The following is a 20,610-nucleotide window of genomic DNA, read 5'->3' on the forward strand; positions in this document are numbered from 1 at the left end:
ACTTGTGTGACATTATTTGACAATCTCATCCCACATGTTTATTCAGTGGCAGAGACCGTTTCCCCAGGTTAGTAGTCCCTGTGCAATATCAGGCCCAATTATAAGGTCCATGGGCGAAGAGAGAACGGACTTGGTTATATGTGACCCCCTCGCTCGTGGCCTAACTCTGATATTTATTTGACACATCAGATATCCACCTACCTGAAAAATTAATTTTTTAGGACAGTTAGGCAATTTAAGAAACTTGATGTATCTGCCTTCATTGTGAATGAGCAAAACTGAAAGAACTCAATACTGGAGTCTTTGGGATGGTTCATATGATTTCCTGATGAGGTGAATCAGGCCTTTTGGGGCCCCAGTGACTAATCCTAAGCACTTTAGAGAGGACCCCCACGCTCCACTTGCCAAGGAATCAGTACAATATCAATGTGCAGCAGTGAACACGGTTCCCCAAACTACTCTTGTCCTTCCTAAGTCACGAGTTCTCTTCTCACTCTTCTTTTTAAAAGCTGCACAATTTATCTTAGCATACAACTTCATTATGGAACTTAGGGAGGATGAGAAAGGGAACTGTCACTCTAGCGGGAAGGGAGAAAAACCTCTTTGTCTTCTCTGTCTCATAACAAAGTGTATTTATGCTGGAGGAATCAAAAGACAGAATCAAAAGGCACATGGATGTCCAATTCTACTCCTGGTACGCACATCTCCGATTATGAACGGAGCTGTTGCAGATAAAGCACACCAGAGGACCAGGGCTTTCTCTGGAAGATGCTAAGCATGAGGACATTGGCAGGCTTGTGTGACGGAAGCGTCCACATGTTTTATGAAGAGAAGTACGTCCTCTTTCCCCCCAAACAACCTTCCAAACTAAAGCCTGGTGTTTACCTTCAGCGAGTGGGTCGAGGGTGTGTATCATGAGCTGGAAGATGCTATTCCTCATGAGACTGTTGTGGAGGGAGGCAGAGCTTCCACCTCGCTGGAGACGTGGCTTGGCCTGAACAGAGAAACCAGACAAAGAGGCTGTTAGTTCTCAGAAACCAAAGGCAAGTGCATTACAGGTAAGATCCTCCCCTTGTCTGGTGGTCACTTGTTTCTGTCACATGATCACACACTGTTGACCAAAGATTCCCAAGGTACATTTCAAATCCCCCAAAGGAATGGCTTTCTCACAGCCTTTCCTATTAAATAAATTTATTTGCTACCATTTTAGAGCTTAGTAAATGCTAGTCAATGTGCTATATGCTTCATTCATAAAATGAACTAGGCGCTGTTTTTATTCCCTTTAAAATATTTTTAAATTGATTTCAGAGAGAAAGAGAACTAGAGCTAGAGCTAGAGAGAGAGAGAGAGAGAGAGAGAGAGAGAGAGAGAGAGAAACATCAATGATGAAAGAGAATAATTGATCAGCTGCTTTCTGCACGCCCCCTACTGGAGATCGAGCCTGCACGACAGGCAAGTGTCTTGACCAGGAATCGAATGGTGACCTCCTGGTTCATAGGTTGACGTTCAACCACTGAGCCACACCAGTCGGGTTATTATTTCCTTTAGACAGATGAGGAAACTGTCATAGAGAAGTGAAATGAGGTGTCCAATTCACACAGACGAGAAACGGAGGGTAGAGGAATGAATCTCAAGTTTGCTTCTCTCAGAATTTGTTACCTGAACCAGTGGGTGGTCTCTACAATGTTTGGATTGTGCACCCTATCAGGAAAATGTTTGAGTATGTATGTGTATGTATATGTATCCATCTGTATCTGTATCTATCTATATCCATATCTATATTAAAAAATGAGCATATATATTATAAAACACTTGAAAAAGTGGATATTATGAAGAATAACATAGAAAATAAATGATAGAGGTGTTAATATTTCCCCCTTCTCCCCAAAAGAACATCTCCCACATCTCCCAGGGTTCCTCTTCTCTGCCCTGGACCACAGCTCTAGTTCATGAAGCCCTATGGTCTGTGTTAAGTGAGATTTAAAGAGAGAGAACCACTTATAAATCTACAGAGAAACTTCCTAACTTCAAAGGGAGGATTTCTTTTGTATAAACTCCTGCTAGAGTGAACCTTTGGGCAAATAAATGAAACTGGCAGATTAAGAGAGGAACAATGAACCTCTAGAGGTGAGATTACCAACAAACTCTTTGTTAAAATCTTCAAAAACAAACAATCTAAAAAAAATATCCAAACAGTGGATTGCAACCAACTTTTATCCTGATTAGGAACTGTGCTCTCCTTCTTGGATTGATTTTGTGTTGGTTAACACAGGGGACGACGTTCCAGAGGCCAAGCTTCACAGACAGAGATTTAAGAGAGGGCAGCACAATGTGCGGAAAGGAATTTCTTATTGAACTTTTGATCCAAATTCTTGACATGAGATTTTTCTGGGGTCTGGTTAAAATAAATTACGGTTTCCCACTGCCTTCCAATCCTCTACAACGCAGGGTTTTCCAAAATGTTCCATTGAACTCCGGATCCAAAGGGTGCGTCCCAAGAAAAGTCCCATAAGAGACTCCATAGTCAAATACTTTGGAAAGTGCTACACCCCAGACCAAAGCACCTTTTGAGTTTTAAGATACACATTAGACCACTAAGCTTAAAAAAATCAGGTTAACTTGGTAAACTTGGACAGTTTCTGAACTATTGCCCATGGAGCCTTACTCTGAAGAATACTTATTAACAATCATAATCTGTATGTTGGAGACAAACATTAAACCTATAGTAAGCTTGAAGTATGGGTAAAATGTCAGTATGAAGTACACGGAAATGTCTGAATTTCTTAGTCTGATTTTATTATAATTGATATTCTACTAGAAATTATGTTCCCAGAAATACAGGGTTTGGAGAAGAATCAGAGGGGATTACTGGGGTCTCAGTGATGAGCCAGATCATGGGCTCCTCAAGGGAAGAGTCTGGATCTACACCGGTAGCCCAATACTGGATCTGGCATATCCTATGGGCTCTCAGTGAGTGTCATAAATCTTGGTTTTAAGCATTAGAGGAGGAAGGATGGGGCCGTATGAATCTTCATTCCTATGCCCTTCTGCCTTAAAAATCTGTAACATTTTTTAATGCATTGTGTTATTTGATTTAGATGGTTAAGGTTCAAAATATTTTAGAGGCAAGGTGAAGAGATTTGAATAGATTTGAAATGTAATCACTGTTTAATGGCTGAAGACAAAAACTCTGAAGGTCATTTCCTTGTCATGCTTCACACATAAGATGTGATGTGCTAATTGGACAGGAACTGAAACATGTGCTTGTTGTTAATAATCAGTCATGACCACTATGACTATGGTTCTTATTCTGAGAAACTGGCAGAACTCTGCTGCGAAGATCTTTATTAGCAAAGGATTATAGCTATAAAAGAACTGAAAGCATTCTTTTGGGCATTATGCACATACTGGATATATAGATCTCATGCAGTTTTTCTTTTTATGGAACCCAAAGAAATTTCCAGCCAAAAATTAGGTGCATGCAGATACATAAAGAAAACAGACATCAAGCATTAGATGCCTCCCCACAATGTCCCCAAATATCAGCTCAACATCCCTTGGAATGTAATGTGGGACTAGCTCACTCTTTCAGCTCCTATAAAAGTTCATGCCAAATGAAAGAGAGAACTGAGACTTTCTGAAACAGCCCCAGAGATAATTTGTCAATGAATGTCAGAATTCAGTTGACACTAAGTGCAGGCCAGAGCGCGCGCACACAATCACACACAGCATAGTATTTCAAGGGAGAGGGTGATTTGTTGAGCACATGAGCCCCTTGTTCATAACCCCCCCCCTTCCACAGGCACATACAGACAGGGCCACTGCTTCCTACCGGCAGAGTCGGTTCATCCTTGTCCCTGACTGTAGATGACTGTGTAAGAGAAAAAGACAAAAACAGAGACAAATAAACAAACGATGAAGCACATACAGGTTTCACATTTAATAACGATCATCAGTATAGGGAAATATTTGTGAGGTTTTTTTCTGCTCCTTGGGAAGGATTATGCCAAAACAAGGGGCAAAGCATGTATATTTCTAGCCAAGATAATGGTTTGTTTAGGCATATGGTGCATGTCCTGAAAGATCAAAGTTGAGTGGGCAACCTAACTGCCCAGCAATAGAAGGCAGTTAAATCAATTAGGGCCCAGCCGCAAAGTGGAATACCATGTGGTCATTAAAACAAATGGAGTGAGCATACATGTATTGACATGAAAAAAAATATCTAAGCTATATTAAGTAAAAAAAAAAAAGCAAATCTTACTTCTATCTCATTTTGAAAACAAATAATGATACTTTAGGATATGTAAAGAAAAAAACTCTGCCAGGATTATTCCAAAGTGTTACTGCCGGGAATAAGATTACAAGGAAGTGGCATTTTCCATGTCTCTTGGAGGGAGCCAACATTCACTGCCCCACGTGTGGTCAACAAGAATAAATAGAGCCTGAACAAGTAAGGTCACTGAATTAGACTAGGCTCATCACACATGGAATTCAGATAATCCATCTTCTCTCCTACCCCCACTCCTTCAAGTTGTTCATGCTAAAAGTGGAAATATCTGTCAGGTTGAGGAAAGGTGACTAAAACACAGTAGAATGTGAGGATCTATGCATTTGTTGGGAGAGAACACAACTCAGATAAGGTGACAATGGAGTGCTACCAACATGCTTCAACTCCATGCTCAGACCACTACTGTGGTCGCTCCACCTCAACTGTGAATGCACACAGCAAGAAAAACCTCCAGCCTTTTCCCCTGTCTTGCCTGCCCGGTCCTCCACACTCCAGTCTTTGCTGATCTGGATCTGCAAGAATAATCACACACCTGGAGGCCAGCAGACAGGTGCAGAGCTGTTCTAAAACCTGCCGCGGCCCTAGGCTCTCTTTTTTAGTCCTACCACACACGTCATACAAAGAACATTAAATGGCCCCCACATTCCATCTAAAATATACATTTTTGTGCAAAAAAAATGAAAGGGATTTTTATACTTTTGCATTTCAAATTACTGGCTACGTGCAATTCTTTGAATTTATGATCGGCATTGCTCAAAGCCTTGAAAAGTAAGAAAGATCAATTCACAATTTGTTTTCTCATGTCATTTTTAAGAAGACTACGTTTAACACTTAAGTTGATAATGAACATTTTGTAGACATTCAATTAAACGTTTAATTATCTTGTAGATACTTTTTTGGAGTTTAGAGTCAATATCAATGTATATTTTTTTCTTCTAGTTCCAAACATTTTTGTAGACCCTTGAAGAATTAGTAACTCCCAGGCACCTACAGAAGTATTCTGACTTGGTGGTAATTTCTGAGCACAGCCCATGAACATTACTAAATTGGCCATTGCCTCCTGGTTTGGGGCTTTCTCTTAGTGACTTTTCTAAAAGCACTAATATAAAAAAATCCCAATTCTCTAGTTCCCAGGCACATGCTTGGGGAACTGGAGTGGACCTGAAATTGCCCTTTGATTTCCCTCTTTGCTCTCAAAGGCACTGCATGATCCTGTTTCTGTCTGGCAGGCCCTTTCATTTTCTCTTCTTCCACATCAGACAGCTCAACAAATGGCCCCACATTACACAGAACAATCCCCCAGGGAAATTATCCAGTGCAGCCAGCTCAGCCTTTGGACGCACGTTGAGGTGAACTGTTAGAGCACGCCTTTTCAGTTAGCAAATTTACACCTTGTGGCTAAATGGGAGACAAATAATTATGAGCTGGAAGTGATGCCACAGAACATGAAGAAACAGAATGAAAAGGGTGGTGGGCTTTATAGGAGCAAACTATCACCAGCTAAGAGTTTCATTTAAAAAACATATTTAAAGAAAATACTAGAAAGAAAAAAAAAACCCAAGCCTGCCTTTTGGTTTGAAAGGACAAAAAAATATCTATCCCATTGACTTCCTTTTTCTCTCACAAGCAAGGAGGGTCATGAGATACAATAAATGAAAAGAAATGCCTTGTACATAGATGCTACAAAGAAAAATCTGAGTGCAGAGAAAAGTCTGAAATCCTGTACAAAATCTCCCACTGTTTAATGTCAGCAGCAGTTGACATTGTTATTTTTCTTTCAAGTGTAATTTGCAGACATGAATACACATCAGGTTACAACATAAATTTAGGTACACAAATGGCAGCTGAGGCCATTAAAACACCCCCCGCCCCCCACTTGCCTTTCCTGTACCCCGTTATAAGAGATGAGAAATGTGACATATGCTAGCTCATTTTCAGGGGCTTACCCACATCTACTGATAATTTCTGACCCTCACCTGACTTAGCCTCACTAATTACATGTTGAAGCAGCCCCACAGTCCTGCCAATGGGCTGCTGATTATGTTAGGAATTCAATTTTAATGGGGTTTTAATTACATTGGAATATAAACAGTGAAGGTGACAAAGAAACAATTCAACTGTCTGTAGCCTGTACAGTTTCTAACCACTAGATTATTTAGCTAATTACCTGGGTTTGGGTTGGCCTTGGTGCTATGAATTTATTTTCAGGGCCATTGAACATCTGGCAAGTTTAATCTAACCCCTCAGTTGTTACAGAAGACAGTCTCTTAAAAAAACAACAATGTGACTTTAAGGCTTGATCTTGGTATTCTTATTATGCATTTTGCTTTGTAACCCCCTTAATTTTAAACACACCAACACATCATACATTTGGAAGCCCAATTCATGGTGGTCAGTAAAAAGGTTGTGCCAACTATAGGAAAGATCTGTTAAGATTAATCCATAGCTTAAAAAACATGACCCATATATAAGCTGTCTACAAGAGACCCTCCTCAGAACAAGGGACTCACACAGACTGAAAGTAAAGGGATGGAAAAACATCTTTTAGGCAAATGGAAATGAAAAAAAAGTTGGGGTAGCAATACTTATATCTGACAAAATAGACCTCAAAGTGAAGGCCATAACAAGAGATAAGGAAGGCCACTTCATAATACTAAAGGGATTGATACAATAAGAGGATATAACCCTGATAAACATATATGCACCCAATGCAGGAGCACCCAAATACATAAAAAAACTCCTGGAAGATATCAAGGGAGAGATCGACAACAATACAATAATAGTAGGGGACTTTAATACACCACTGACATCACTGGATAAATCCTCTAGACAAAAAATCAGCAAAGAAACAGCAATCCCAAATGACTCACTAGATCAGATGGACTTAATTAACATCTTCAGAACATTTCACCCCAAAGCCACAGAATATATGTTCTTCTCAAGTGCACACAGGACATTTTCAAAAATAGACCACATATTGGGTCACAAGCAAAGTCTCCCCAAATTCAATAAGATTGAAATCATATCAACCATCTTCTCAGACCACAATGGCATAATATTAGAAATAAACTACAATAAAAACAATCCAAAAAATTCAAACTCTTGGAAGCTGAATAGCATGCTATTATACAAGGATTGGGTTACCAAAGAGATCAAAGAAGAAATTAAAAACATCCTGGAAACTAATGACAATAAAAACACAACAATCCAAAATCTATGGGGCACAATGAAAGCAGTCTTGAGAGGGAAGTTTATAGCTATACAGGCCTACCTCAAAAAACAAGAAAAAATGGTAGTAAATCATCTAACTCTACAACTCAAAGAATTAGAAGGAGAGCAACAAGAAAAGCCCAGAGTAAGCAGAAGGAAGGAGATATAAAGATCAGAGCAGAAATGAATAACATAGAGACCAAAAAAAAAAAATACAAAAGATCAAGGAAACCAAGAGCTGGTTCTTTGAAAGGATAAACAAGATTGATGAACCTCTAGCCAGGCTCACCAAGAAGCAAAGAGAGAGGACCAAAAAAAACCCCAAAATCAGAAATGAAAGAGGCAAAATAAAACAGACCTCACAGAAATCCAAAGGATTGTTAAAAAATACTATGAACAACTCTATTCTAACAAACTAGACAACCTGGAGGAAATGGACATATTTCTAGAAAAATACAACCTTCCAAAACTCAATCAAGAAGATTCTAAAAATCTCAATAGGCTGATAACTATGGAAGAAATTGAAGCAGTCATCAAAAAGCTTCCAGCAAACAAACGCCTGGGGCCAGATGGCTTCACAGGGGAGTTTTACCAAACATTCAAGGAAGAACTAAAACCTATTCTCCTCAGACTATTCCAAAAAATTCAAGAGGAAGGAACACTTCCAAGCTCATTCTATGAAGCCAGCATCACCCTAATACCAAAACCAGATAAAGACAACACAATGAAAGAGAATTACAGGCCAATATCCCTCATGAACATAGATGCCAAAATCCTCAACAAAATTCTAGCAAATCGGATCCAGTGGTACATCAGAAAGATCATACACCATGATCAAGTAGGATTTATCCCAGGGATGCAAGTATGGTACAATATCCACAAGTCAATATACGTGATACATCACATAAATAAATTGAAAGATAAAAATCACATAGTGATATCAATTGACGCAGAAAAAGCATTTGACAAAATCCAACACCCTTTGTTGATAAAAACTCTTAGCAAAGTGGGAAAAGAAGGATCATATCTCAACATAATAAAAGCTATATATGACAAACCCACAGCCAACATCATACTCAATGGGCAAAAACTAAACCATTTCCCCTAAGAACAGGAACAAGGCAGGGATGCCCACTCTCACCACTCCTGTTCGACATAGTACTGGAGGTACTAGCCATTGAAATCAGACAAGAAGAAGAAATAAAAGGCATCCAAATAGGGAAAGAAGAAGTAAAACTGTCCTTATTCGCAGATGACATGATACTGTACATAGAAAACCCTAAAGACTCCATCAAAAAATTATTAGACTTAATAAATGAATTTGGCAATGTAGCAGGATACAAAATTAATGCCAAGAAATCTATGGCATTTCTATATACCAATAATGAACTTACAGAAAGAGAGACTAAAAAAGCAATTTCATTTACCATCGCACCAAAAAAATTAAGATACCTAGGAATAAACTTAACTAAGGAGGTAAAAGACCTATACGCGGAAAACTACAGGACGTTGAAAAAAGAGATAGAGGAAGACATAAACATTTGGAAGAACATACTGTGTTCATGGATTGTTAGAATCAACATCATCAAAATGTCCATACTATCCAAAGCAATCTATAGATTCAATGCACCCCCATTAAAATACCAACGGCATAGTTCACAGACCTAGAAAAAACTTTCCAAATATTCATCTGGAATAAAAAAAGACCCCGAATAGCTGCAGCAATCCTGAGAAAGAACAAAGTAGGTGGGATCTCACTACTAGATATCAAGCTGTATTACAAAGCCACTGTTCTCAAAACAGCCTAGTACTGGCATAAGAACAGACATATAGATCAATGGAATAGAATAGAGAACCCAGAAATCGACCCGAACTACTATGCTCAATTAATAGTCAACAAAGGCGGTATGATCATACAATGGAGTCAAGATAGTCTCTTCAATAAATGGTGTTGGGAAAATTGGACAGATACATGCAAAAAAATGACAGGAGACCACCAACTTACACCACACACAAAAATAAACTCAAAATGGATAAAGGACTTAAACATAAGACAGGAAACCATAAAAATACTAGAGGAATCCACAGGCAGCAAAATCTCAGACATATGCCGAAGCAATTTATTCACTGATACTGCTCCTAGGGCAATGGAAACTAAAGAGAAAATAAACAATTGGTACTACATAAAAATAAAAAGCTTTTGCCCAGCAAAAGAAACCATCAACAAAACAAGAAAGCCCACTGCATGGAAGAACATATTTGCCAATGTTATCACCAACAAGGGTTTAATCTCCAACATTTATAGGGAACTCATACAACTTAACAAAAGGAAGATAAACAACCCAATCAAAAAATGGGCAATGGACCTAAATAGATACTTTTCGAAAGAAGACAGAAGGAAGGCCAAGAGACATATATGAAAACATGCTCAAAGTCACTAATCATCTGAGAGATGCAAATCAAAACGACAATGCCGTACCATCTCACACCTGTCAGAATGGCTATCTTCAACAGATCAACAAACGACAAGTGCTGGCGACAATGTGGAGAAAAAGGAACACTCGTGCACTGCTGGTGGGAATGCAGACTGGTGCAGCCACTGTGGAGAACAGTATGGAGTTTCCTCAAAAAACTACAAATGGAACTCCCATTTGACCCAGTAATCCCACTTCTAGGAATATATCCCAAGAAACTAGAAACACCAATCAGTAAGGATAAATGCACCCCTATGATCATAGCAGCACAATTCACCATAGCTAAGATTTGGAAATAGCCTAAGTGCCCATCAGCAGACAGTGGATTAAAAAACTGTTGTACATCTACACAATGGAATACTACCCTGCGGTAAAAAAGAAGGAACTCTTGCCATTTGCAACAGCATGGATGGAGCTGGAGAGCATTATGCTAAGTGAAACAAGCCAGTCAGAGAAAGATAAATATCACATGATCTCACTCATTTATGGAATATAATGAACAATATAAACTGATGAACAAAAACAGATCCAGAGACAGAGAATTATTGATCAGAACGTCAAACCTCAGAGGGAAGATAGGGGAGGGTGGGGGTAAGGGGGAGAGATCAACCAAAGGACTTGTATGCATGCATATAAGCCTAATCAATGGACACAGACAACAGGGGGTGAGGGCATGAGGGGGCGTAATGGGGGGATAAGGACACATATGTAATACCTTAATCAATAAAGAAATTAAAAGTAAAAAAAAGTAAAAAAAGACTAATCCATAGCATACCCAGTAATTCTCAAGGAATATTTAAAAGAACTCATAAAATGCATCGGTCTCAAGTTGGGGCTCTGGTGTGCAACACAGACCTCCTCTTCATCATGAAAGCAGGACATCCACCAGGCCAGGGCATAAGAGAGAGATGTTTTTGCATAAAAAAGAATTGTATAATTCAGCTCTTTATATAATTTAAACTGTTCTTCCATAATTATGTCCTTCCATAATTATGGCAAATCATTAATTGATCAATAATTAATAACGGATGTTGCCATTAATATCTGTTGTTCTCCCTGGTGGAAACCCCACTTCTATATGTGAATTTTGCTATCTATTTGCTATGTTTTGAAAATGCCTCATCTCTCATGTAATAAAACATACAGCCCATTTAGAAAGCATTTTTAATGCCATAAATCATTCACAAATTCTTAAATCGTCTCACTTCTTTTGACCCTTGAAAGACACTGATTGAGAAATAATTTCCTTGACTACTAAGTATAGTTTTGATGTAAATTTGTACAGAGCCTTATCCCTCATACAGGCTTCCACTCTCACTTCTCATACATAAAGATTAAGCAAATACTGCACCATTTAGCTGCATCATAGCCACATGGCTCCTGGTTTACTCTGGCTGGTAATTGCCCACCTGCAAATCACATAATCAAACGGGTCACTGGGAAGATTTCATATGCCGATACCAGTGTATAAAGTAAGGGGTGGTTTTTCTGGCCAGTGCCTTGGCAACAGATAGAGACAGACAAGCAATTTGGCTCAACAGTCAAGTAACAACCATAACTGTCCACTACCATCACCTATCACTAAGTCCTGTGAGATGTGTCTAAATTCACTGTGCCAAGGACCCAGAAGCATATAAGGCCTGTAAAAAACAAATTTAAAAGTATAATTATTTTGTCATAATTGTGATCCAAAACATAGATGCCAGTGATTAAATATTAATCCAAAATTTAATTGACATTCATTTTAATGTCTTAGAATTTAGAAAGGGTGGGTGAGGAATGATTTGAATCACTGACTTCTATTTCAAAAATTAGCAAGAAGTATGAAATAATGTCTCCCTTTTCTTTCAATATATTTACCTGTAATAAACAAAATCATTCGACATCGCTCTCCTGGTTAAAGATCAATAGATCTTAATGCCTATGGGAAGACGAAATAAAAGGCTGAAATCTGGAATCTAAAAGGAAAGAAACTCTAGAACCTCTTAACCAGACACAAAATCATCTCCCTCTCCCTCTCTTTACTGTGTCTTAACATAATCCCTGAAATATTAAGGGGGGTGGGATTAAATAAATTCCTCAAGAAAAACAATCCTGAGATTTAAATTCAAAGTACGTTTACCTTCACCACTGGTTGCCAGGTAATTATCCCAATATCACTGTCCTGTAGGAAAGTAAGGATCTCAGACATTGATGAAGTGCCGAGGCTGGCAGCCCAGAGAGAAACACCCCTCCACACTGGCTTCAAGAGACACATTAGCATGCTCACATTGATACCTAGGCATTTTATTGTTATATTTTGTGGCAACTGTAAATGGGATTGTTTTATTAGTTTCCCTTTCTGATAGTTCATTATTGATGCATAAAAATGCAACTGATTTCTGGATATTTATTTTGTACTAGAGGCTCGGTGCACAAATTCATGCACCAGTGGGGTCCCTTAGCCTGGCCTGCAGGATCGGGCGAAACTGGCTCTCTGACATCCCCCGAGGGATCCCCGATTGCAAGAGGGTGCAGGCCAGGCCAAGGGACCCCACCAGTGCACGATTGGGGCCAGAGAGGGACACTGGAGGTTGGCCAGCTGGGAAGGGACCACGAGAGGGCTCCAGGGCATGTCTGGTCCATCTCGCTCAGTCCCAGCAGCAAGCTAACCTACCAGTTGGAGCATCTGCCCCCTGGTGGCCAGTGCATGTCATAGTGACTGGGCGACCAGTCGACAGTCTGCCCCTTGTGGTCAGTGTACATCAGTGAGCGGTTGAGTGGTCTTAGCATATCATTAGCATATTACACTTTGATTGGTTGAACGGATGACCAGACAACCGGACACTTAGCATATTAGGCTTTTATTATAAAGGATTCTGCTACTTTACTGAATTCATTTATCTGTTCTAGTAGTTTTTTGGTGGAATTTTAGGGTTCTCTATATACAGTATCATGTCATCTGCAAATAATGACAGTTTTACTTCCCCCTTTCCAATTTGGATGCCTTTTATTTCTTCTTCTTGTCTGATTGTTGTGGCCAGAACTTCCAGTACTATGTGGAAAAATAATGGTGAAAGTGGACATACCTGTCTTGTTCCTCATATTAAGGGAAACACTATTAATTTTCCCCCTTTGATCATGGTATTAGCTATGGGTTTGTCATATATGGCCTTTATTATGTTGAGATATGTTCCCTCTATTCCCACTTTGCTGAGAGTTTTTATCATATGTGAATGCTGGATTTTGTCAAATGCTTTTTACGTAAAAACTCTGGTAATGGAAGCTCATATTTTGGAAGCAATGCATTTTGATTATTTATTTGAATAATTCCCAGGACCTTGAAATATTTGGGATAGTAGAAAAAATTTCAGAATAATAGATATGCCCCCAAATGGAGGGAATTTTAGTGAAATTGCCTAGAGACAGTTAAGAAACAACATTTTGCCTTCTAAATAGTTTAGAAGAAGTAATGTAGCACGAGAAGTGATGTCATATAGTTTAAGAACATAAAATTCAGGCCCAGACTGCTTGGTTCATTTCCTTATTTTTGTCACTTATTAGCTATGTGACTTTTCTGACAAGTTACTTAATCTCTCTATGCTTTTTCTCATGTGTAAAATGGTGATGATAATTGTAACTAATTCAGAGGGTTGTTGTGAGGATTAAAAAAGTTAATACATATAAAGTGCTTAGACCAATGTTTCGTACTTAGTGAGCATATGTATTAGCTCTATTATCATTACTTTTACTATTAGGAGCCACAAGGGAGAATAATGTCAAATTATATGACAAAAGTAGGTTCAAGTTATGAGCTGGATTAAAGAGAGCACAGTGGTTTGAATGGGAAGTAGGAACATTCCACTGATTAGGATGGGGAGAGGTGATTTGTATAGGACACTAGAGGATAGTCCTAGGTCGGCCACTGAGGGAGGAGGAACTATACAACAGATTACACTTCCTGCCTTGGCTTCTGATGCTGTCCTTGTCCCATGAATCAGCATTGTCAGCATATAGGATTGGCAATGCTAGGTCAGCATTTCGTTCTCATATCCCTTAGTGGGCCTGTTTTTTTTTTGTTTTTTTGTTTTTTTTTTTTTTAAATATTTTCCCTTTTAGAATCAGTCCCAGGAAGGTGAGCTCCATGTCTGTTTTTGTTCTCCACTGGATTACTCGTGCTTACCACAGCAGGTGCCACATAGTAAAGGCTCCACACATATTGCTTAAGAATAAAGCAATTCTGTTTTCCAGTTGCTGGCACCAATGAACGGTAGCCTCTTAAGGACCAGAGCTGTCTTCTTCTATTCCCATGGTGGCTATTTCACCCACACCCAAGGCAGTGGGCCTGGTTTTGATCAGGAAGCTCTGGAGGCTGGGAGACTCAGAGAAGGTACAACCTAAACCTGAACCCAAAGGATCTCACCTCCCATGGAATTCTGGAGGTTTCTGGTCAACACTTTTCACCTGGTAGGATGTTACTTATGAGCAGAAAAAGATCAGGGTCAGAAAGGGCCACAGGCTTGGTCTCGAGGTCAGCTTCTGCTGGCTGGCATTGTGGGCTAGGAGTTCTCTGACTCCCGGAAGCCAGGCTGTGCAGGGTGGTTTGTGAATTGTCCAGTGTGAGCACCTGGGTGTGTTGGGTAATTGTTGAAAGTCATGATTTGGATAAATAGTAAAGTAAGGTCCCCTCAAAACTTGGAAAAAAGTTGATCCCATGAGAGGGCAGCTACTCTAACAGATGAGATGAGGCATCTGATGTGGTCCCTTTAAAATTGTTAGGAAATATGATGTGGGAACACTCAGTAAGGCAAGAGGCCAGGGTGACTTCCAGAGGCAGAACTGGACTATGACGGACGAGTTGCCATCTATCCAACTGCATATAATTAGTGTCTCCAAACTTGTTGATCACATGCCGTTACCAAAAACATTCTGAACAAGAAACATATGTATGTAATGCGAAGGTCTATCACCTATCGCTCTCTTATTTATCTATCTAGTTTATGTGCTACTCTCAACCGTTAAATAAACATGGACTAATTTCTTCCTTAAAAATAAAAATACATAGGAGAATACTAGTATTTTTTTCTTACATCTTAAATAATTTCCTAGTACACCCCACTGGAGCATCAGCACAGGCCTTTAGAAAGTTTTACAGAGTGCTGTTTACCAGGGGTTCTCACCCAAAAAGGAAATGGTAATTATGTATGGCATGATGAAGGCGTTAGCTAACCCTATGGTGGTAACCATTCTGCAATACAGAAATGTATCAAGCCAACACACTGTATAACTCAAACTTGCAGGATGCTATATGTAAACTATATCAATAAAGATGGAAAAAATAAAAAGGAGTTTTAAATGTTTCTCACAGAATTGGTAAGCTGTATTGGGTGCACACCGCACCCAGTTCTCCCAGCTAGCCTCTCAAATAGTGGAAGATCCTCGAGAACAGCATCCACCTCGTGCCTCTATGGTCCCTAATGTGGCTACTTAAAATGCAACCCGGTGGCATGGAAGAGAGGCCACTCAGACAGAACGGGGTCTGTGCGCTCCTGTGCCAGTAACCAAAGCTCTTCTGATGCTTGCTCCACTGGCTAAACTGGCAGTCATGATGATTATTTAGATCCACCCCCTGAGAACCCCTATTTTAATCTTTCTTATGAAGTAGGTACATAGAAGACAGTAATCCCCATTTTATAAATGGAGGGAGAGAGAGCAGAAGTGCCTCCGGCTGTTTCTGTACTCAGGATACTAAGCACCTGGTTAAGTCACTTAATATAGGAATTAATAACCCAACGACCACTGGCATCTCTCATCGCCCAAATAGTCCAGATGTTGCTAATATACTCTGTGGTACTGTTTGAGCAATTCTCACAATTGCCAATGAACCATTTTGATATGCCAATCAAATACAATCTGTTAGTGGTGTCCCGTGACCAGTAAAGAACCCCAGATGCATTCACATATTAATTCTGGATTGCCTTACTTTTTTTTTTTTTTAAAGAAAAGTGTCTAAGCCTGGCCGGCATAGATCAGTGGTTGAGCGTTGACCTATGAACCAGGAGTTCATGGTTTGATTCCCAGTCAGGGCATGTCCCTGGGTTGCAGGCTCAATCCCCAGTGTGGGGCGTGCAGGAGGCAGCCAATCAATGATTCTCTCTCATCATTGATGTTTCTATCTCTCTCCCCCTTTCTCTTCCTCTCTGAAATCAATAAAAATATATTAAAAAAATGTCTAAGATGATCTGAAATTTACAAAAAAAGTCCAACAAATGCTGGGTAAATATTATAAGTATTGTTAAGTGAAGAATGAATTGCCATTATTCAAATATTTGGTGCCCTTTGCTATATGTTGCTTATAATTCTGTGGTCTGTGGACACACCACAGAATAATTTGCCACAAATAAAGTAGATTCCAGTAATAATGGATAATATTTATTAAAAGTTCAGTACCTGGTATGTACCAAATGTTTCACATATAACATTTTATTGAGTTCTCACAACAGTAGGTATTATAACCACCTCGACCGCCTTTAATGCATGAGGACCCTGAGGCTGATGGAGGTTGGACAATTTGTCCGCGGCCACATAGCCAATAAGTTGCAGAGCTGGAATAGAAACTCTGACAGCTGGGCACCAGAGCCTGTTTCATTGTTGGGGAAGCAAAGAAGTGGAATTGCCTTGCAGTGGACTGTGTGAAAGAGACTGAGGCATTAGAACTGCAAATACAGTAAAAACAGTTTATGTATATTAAGAACTATTTATGAGTTCTGACTTTCATTGGGGGCCACATAATAGTTGCCAAGCGATTGCTGTGAATGAAGAGTGACAGATTTCATATGGTACAAAAAGTTGGTCTGGGAATAGAGAAAGCATAGTTATTTTCTTGTCTTTTGTCTCTTCTAGGATTATTATTTAGACTCATCTACAATTGTCACAGATTTTCATTATTATTTTTGTCTCTTGAAGGTCAAGGAGGCACTTTTTATGATCTTCACAATGGCATAGGTTCAAGTAACACTGCAAACTAGTTTATTCCTGTAACAAATTGACTTATATTAAGGAGTTTATGGCTCAGCAGTAGTTCGGAAGAGTGGGGTCCTCTGCTGGTCCCATTTATCACGGTGTCATGTGATCCTGGTCTATATTTAGTTTATTTGGAAGCACATGTGCACAGTCTTCAATTTATTTCTGTCACTTGAAGGACTAAGGCTGTTTCTTTGTTTCAGGGAGAGAACAACTCAAAACATGAAATAACCACATTTATTGTGTCTGAAGCATCAACAGGAAGGCTGAATAGCAAGTTTTGAATAAGGGCAATTCATTTAGTCACTTAATATTTATTTGATAATATTTACTGGACTCTTATATATACCAGGTATTCTTCTAGGTTCTAGGGATAAATATGTGACCCAAATGGACAAAAATACCTATATTTATGGAGTAACATCCCACAATGTCATTATCATAAAATTAACTAGACAGAATTGGTAGTATTTATTTTTTTTTCATTTTTTTCTTTATTGATTAAGGTATTACATATGTGTCCTTATCCCCCCATTGCCTCCCCACCCCCCACTCATGCCCTCACCCCCCTGGTGTCTGTGTCCATTGGTTAGGCTTATATGCATGCATACAAGTCCTTTGGTTGATCTCTCCCCTTTACCCCTCCCCTCCCCTCCCCAGAACTGGTAGTATTTAGGTCACTTAATATTAAGAGATTAACCAAAAAATTTATATGTATATATGCATAGCCCATGGATAGACAATAGTGGGGGGAAGGCTTGGGGAGGGGCGAGAATGGGGGGAGGAGGCAAGAGTGGGGTGGAAGGGATTAATGGGGAAGAAGGGGACATCTATAATACTTTCAACAATAAAGATAAATTAAAATATTAAGTGATATTAATATTAATATATTAATATTTTAAAGTGATATTAAGATATATTTAGGGATACATTTAAGTCAATTAACTATGGTCTAACCATCAATTTTGTAATCATGCTTTATGACTAATTTATTAATGCTGGATTTAGTATGCGTTTTGGTTTGGGCAGAAGCTAGCAAAGACTATAAACAGCGGTTCTCAACCTGTGGGTCGCGACCCCTTTGGTGGTCAAACGACCCTTTCACAGGGGTTGCCTAAGACCATTCTGCATTCAGATATTTACATTACGATTCATAACAGTAGCAACATTACAGTTATGAAGTAGCAACGAAAATTTTATGGTTGGGTCACAACTTGAGGAACTGTATTTAAAGGGCCAGAAGGTTGAGAACCACTGACTATAAAGAACATTAACTTCTATAGTGTTATAAATAACATATAGCAAAGGGCATTAGATATTTAAAGTAATCTTAAAACTGATAACATTAAACATGCACTTACATTTTGACAATCTTATTGGCAACAAAGTTTTTTGCCAATGTTTTTTTAAAAAGTTTTTTTCGGATTTAAGATTAAAGACAAAAAGAAGTCCTGAACTCCAAGGAGAACAAAAGCCTATAATTTGAATATAATGTAATATAATGTAACTTTGTGTTTTTGATGCATGTATTTTTTTACTTTTATGTTCTCCTAGATAACATGCAACCTCATTAACAAAACATATTAATTTTCCACCACATTTTAACATGTGATCCTAAACATTTCATTGACACCATACCAGCACCTAATTCCTAAAGAACTCTGACACAGTTTCCATGCATGCAGGAAAATAGGGATGCCAGATTTGCTGAACTTAGTTTTGGAACTCCCGGAAAGCAGATGAATATCATGTAAACCCAATTTAAATATTTAACAATTTAAATGAAAATGTAATTAGACTTTGGGAAAATAACAAATGTACTGATGTATCAATACATGTATTGAATGATGTATCAAATGTACCAAAACTAAGAATCAGTTCCATTCCTTGATCTGCTCTCCTGTTCCCAAGAGAGGCCAGGAGAAACCAAGATTGTTCATGCCATGGAGATGGGTTTTAAAAAGGGGACAACAGAGACCTTTATCTCAAATACTGCCTGGCTACTCCCATATTCCATTTGCACCGTATGTACCCCCATTGGCTCCCCAATTCGTTCTTTTGTATTACTTGTTCATCTCATTCTTTCCCATTACTGAGCACCCTTTTGAGGACAGAGAGCATGCTTTTTTTCATTTTATATTATTCCATAGTACCTAGCAGAGTGGTGTTAGATGCCCAATAAATGCATGTTCAATAATAAATAAGTGAAATCAGATACAACTCCTTTGTCAGATATGTGGTTTGCAAATATTTTCTCCCCAACTGTAATTTGCCCTTTCATCCTCTTAATGGTCTTTCACAGAGCAAAAGTTTTTAATTTGTAAATTTTTCCTTTGATGCATTGGTTTTTAATTGTACATCCAAGAATTCTTTGCCTAGTCCTAGGTCCTGAAGATTTTATCCTACTTTTTTTCTAGAAATTTTTAATTGTAGGGTTTATACTTAAGCCCATCACCCATTTTGAGTTAATTTTTGTATAATATGTGAGATTTGGTTATGATCTATTTTTTTTTTTTACTACGGATGTCCAATTGCTACTATATCCATTTTATTTATTTTAAAAAATATATTTTTATTGATTTCAGGGAGGAAGAGAGAGGGAGAGAGAAATAGAAACATCAATGATGAGAGAGAATCATTGATCAGCTGCCTCCTGCACGCCCCACACTGGGGATCGAGCCCTCAACCTGGGCATGTGCCTTGACTGGGAATTAAACCGTGACCTCCTGGTTCATAGGTCGACACTCAATCACTGAGCCATGCCGGCTGGGCATCTACTATATCCATTTTAAAGATCAGGAGTGGAAGGCCTACTGAGGTTAACTGACTTGCCCAAGCCATACAGGTAGTAAGTGGAGGCAGTGGGACTGACATACCACATTCCTAATGACTAGACTTTCCTGGGTCCAACACACCACTCTCTCCGCATTCCCCAAGTAAACAAAAACACTCTGAATTCACCTTCAGGAAGGACAGAGGAAATTTATTCATAGATTTAAGGAAATCATCAGCCTCCCTTTGAACAAAATGGACATGACTTTATTTTAAAAATAAACTATATAATTTCCAATACTATGCATGCTTATAGTCGTAAAAGACAAAGCGTAAAACAGAAAACTAGAGATGAAGTCGAGATCTGCCATTAAGTAAGGACAGTGCTCTATTTTTGCTGATGAAGGAGTAATGAACTGATGATGTTGGAAGTTTTGGATCTTAAAATAACATTTCTGGTTCCAGACAGTGGCTGTGGTCTCCCAGGGCATATCTTGTCTGTTATCTGTCAATAGCATAACGGAAATTGTGTACTGCTAAAAACAGATGTAGCCTTGCAGTAACAGAAATGAAAGATATGCTCTGGGAATCCTAACTGCATCACTGTCAAACGGAGCCAGGAGGTACGATGTGATAGCAAGCACCATGTTCTTGGCTAAATATTCAACACTGTTTTCAGTGTTGGAATTAAAAATCGGCTGCAGAATTAGGAGACAATGACATGCGAATGTCCTGTAAGAAAAGCTTTCTTCCTGATTACTGCTGGCTCTGCAGCCTTGGCTTAGCCATTTGAGAACTCCTGAAGATGGTTTCTAGACCCATCGTTGTGTCACCGGAGGGCCGGAACAAAAGCATGGATGGAGT

General features: G+C 39.0%; 1 protein-coding gene across 1 annotated transcript in view; it reads right to left on the bottom strand.

The window, feature by feature from the left end:
• SLC24A2 (solute carrier family 24 member 2) overlaps positions 1 to 20,610 on the bottom strand; it is a 217,701-nt gene that overhangs the window by 85,074 nt on the left and 112,017 nt on the right. Inside the window, 2 exon segments of the mRNA XM_014463772.2 lie at positions 886 to 994; positions 3,833 to 3,871. Of these exon segments, the coding sequence (XP_014319258.1) occupies positions 886 to 994; positions 3,833 to 3,871 (148 nt within the window).

This window comes from Myotis lucifugus, unplaced genomic scaffold (assembly GCF_000147115.1).
Source record: "Myotis lucifugus unplaced genomic scaffold, Myoluc2.0 scaffold_221, whole genome shotgun sequence".
In the NCBI taxonomy this organism is placed as follows: domain Eukaryota; kingdom Metazoa; phylum Chordata; class Mammalia; order Chiroptera; family Vespertilionidae; genus Myotis; species Myotis lucifugus.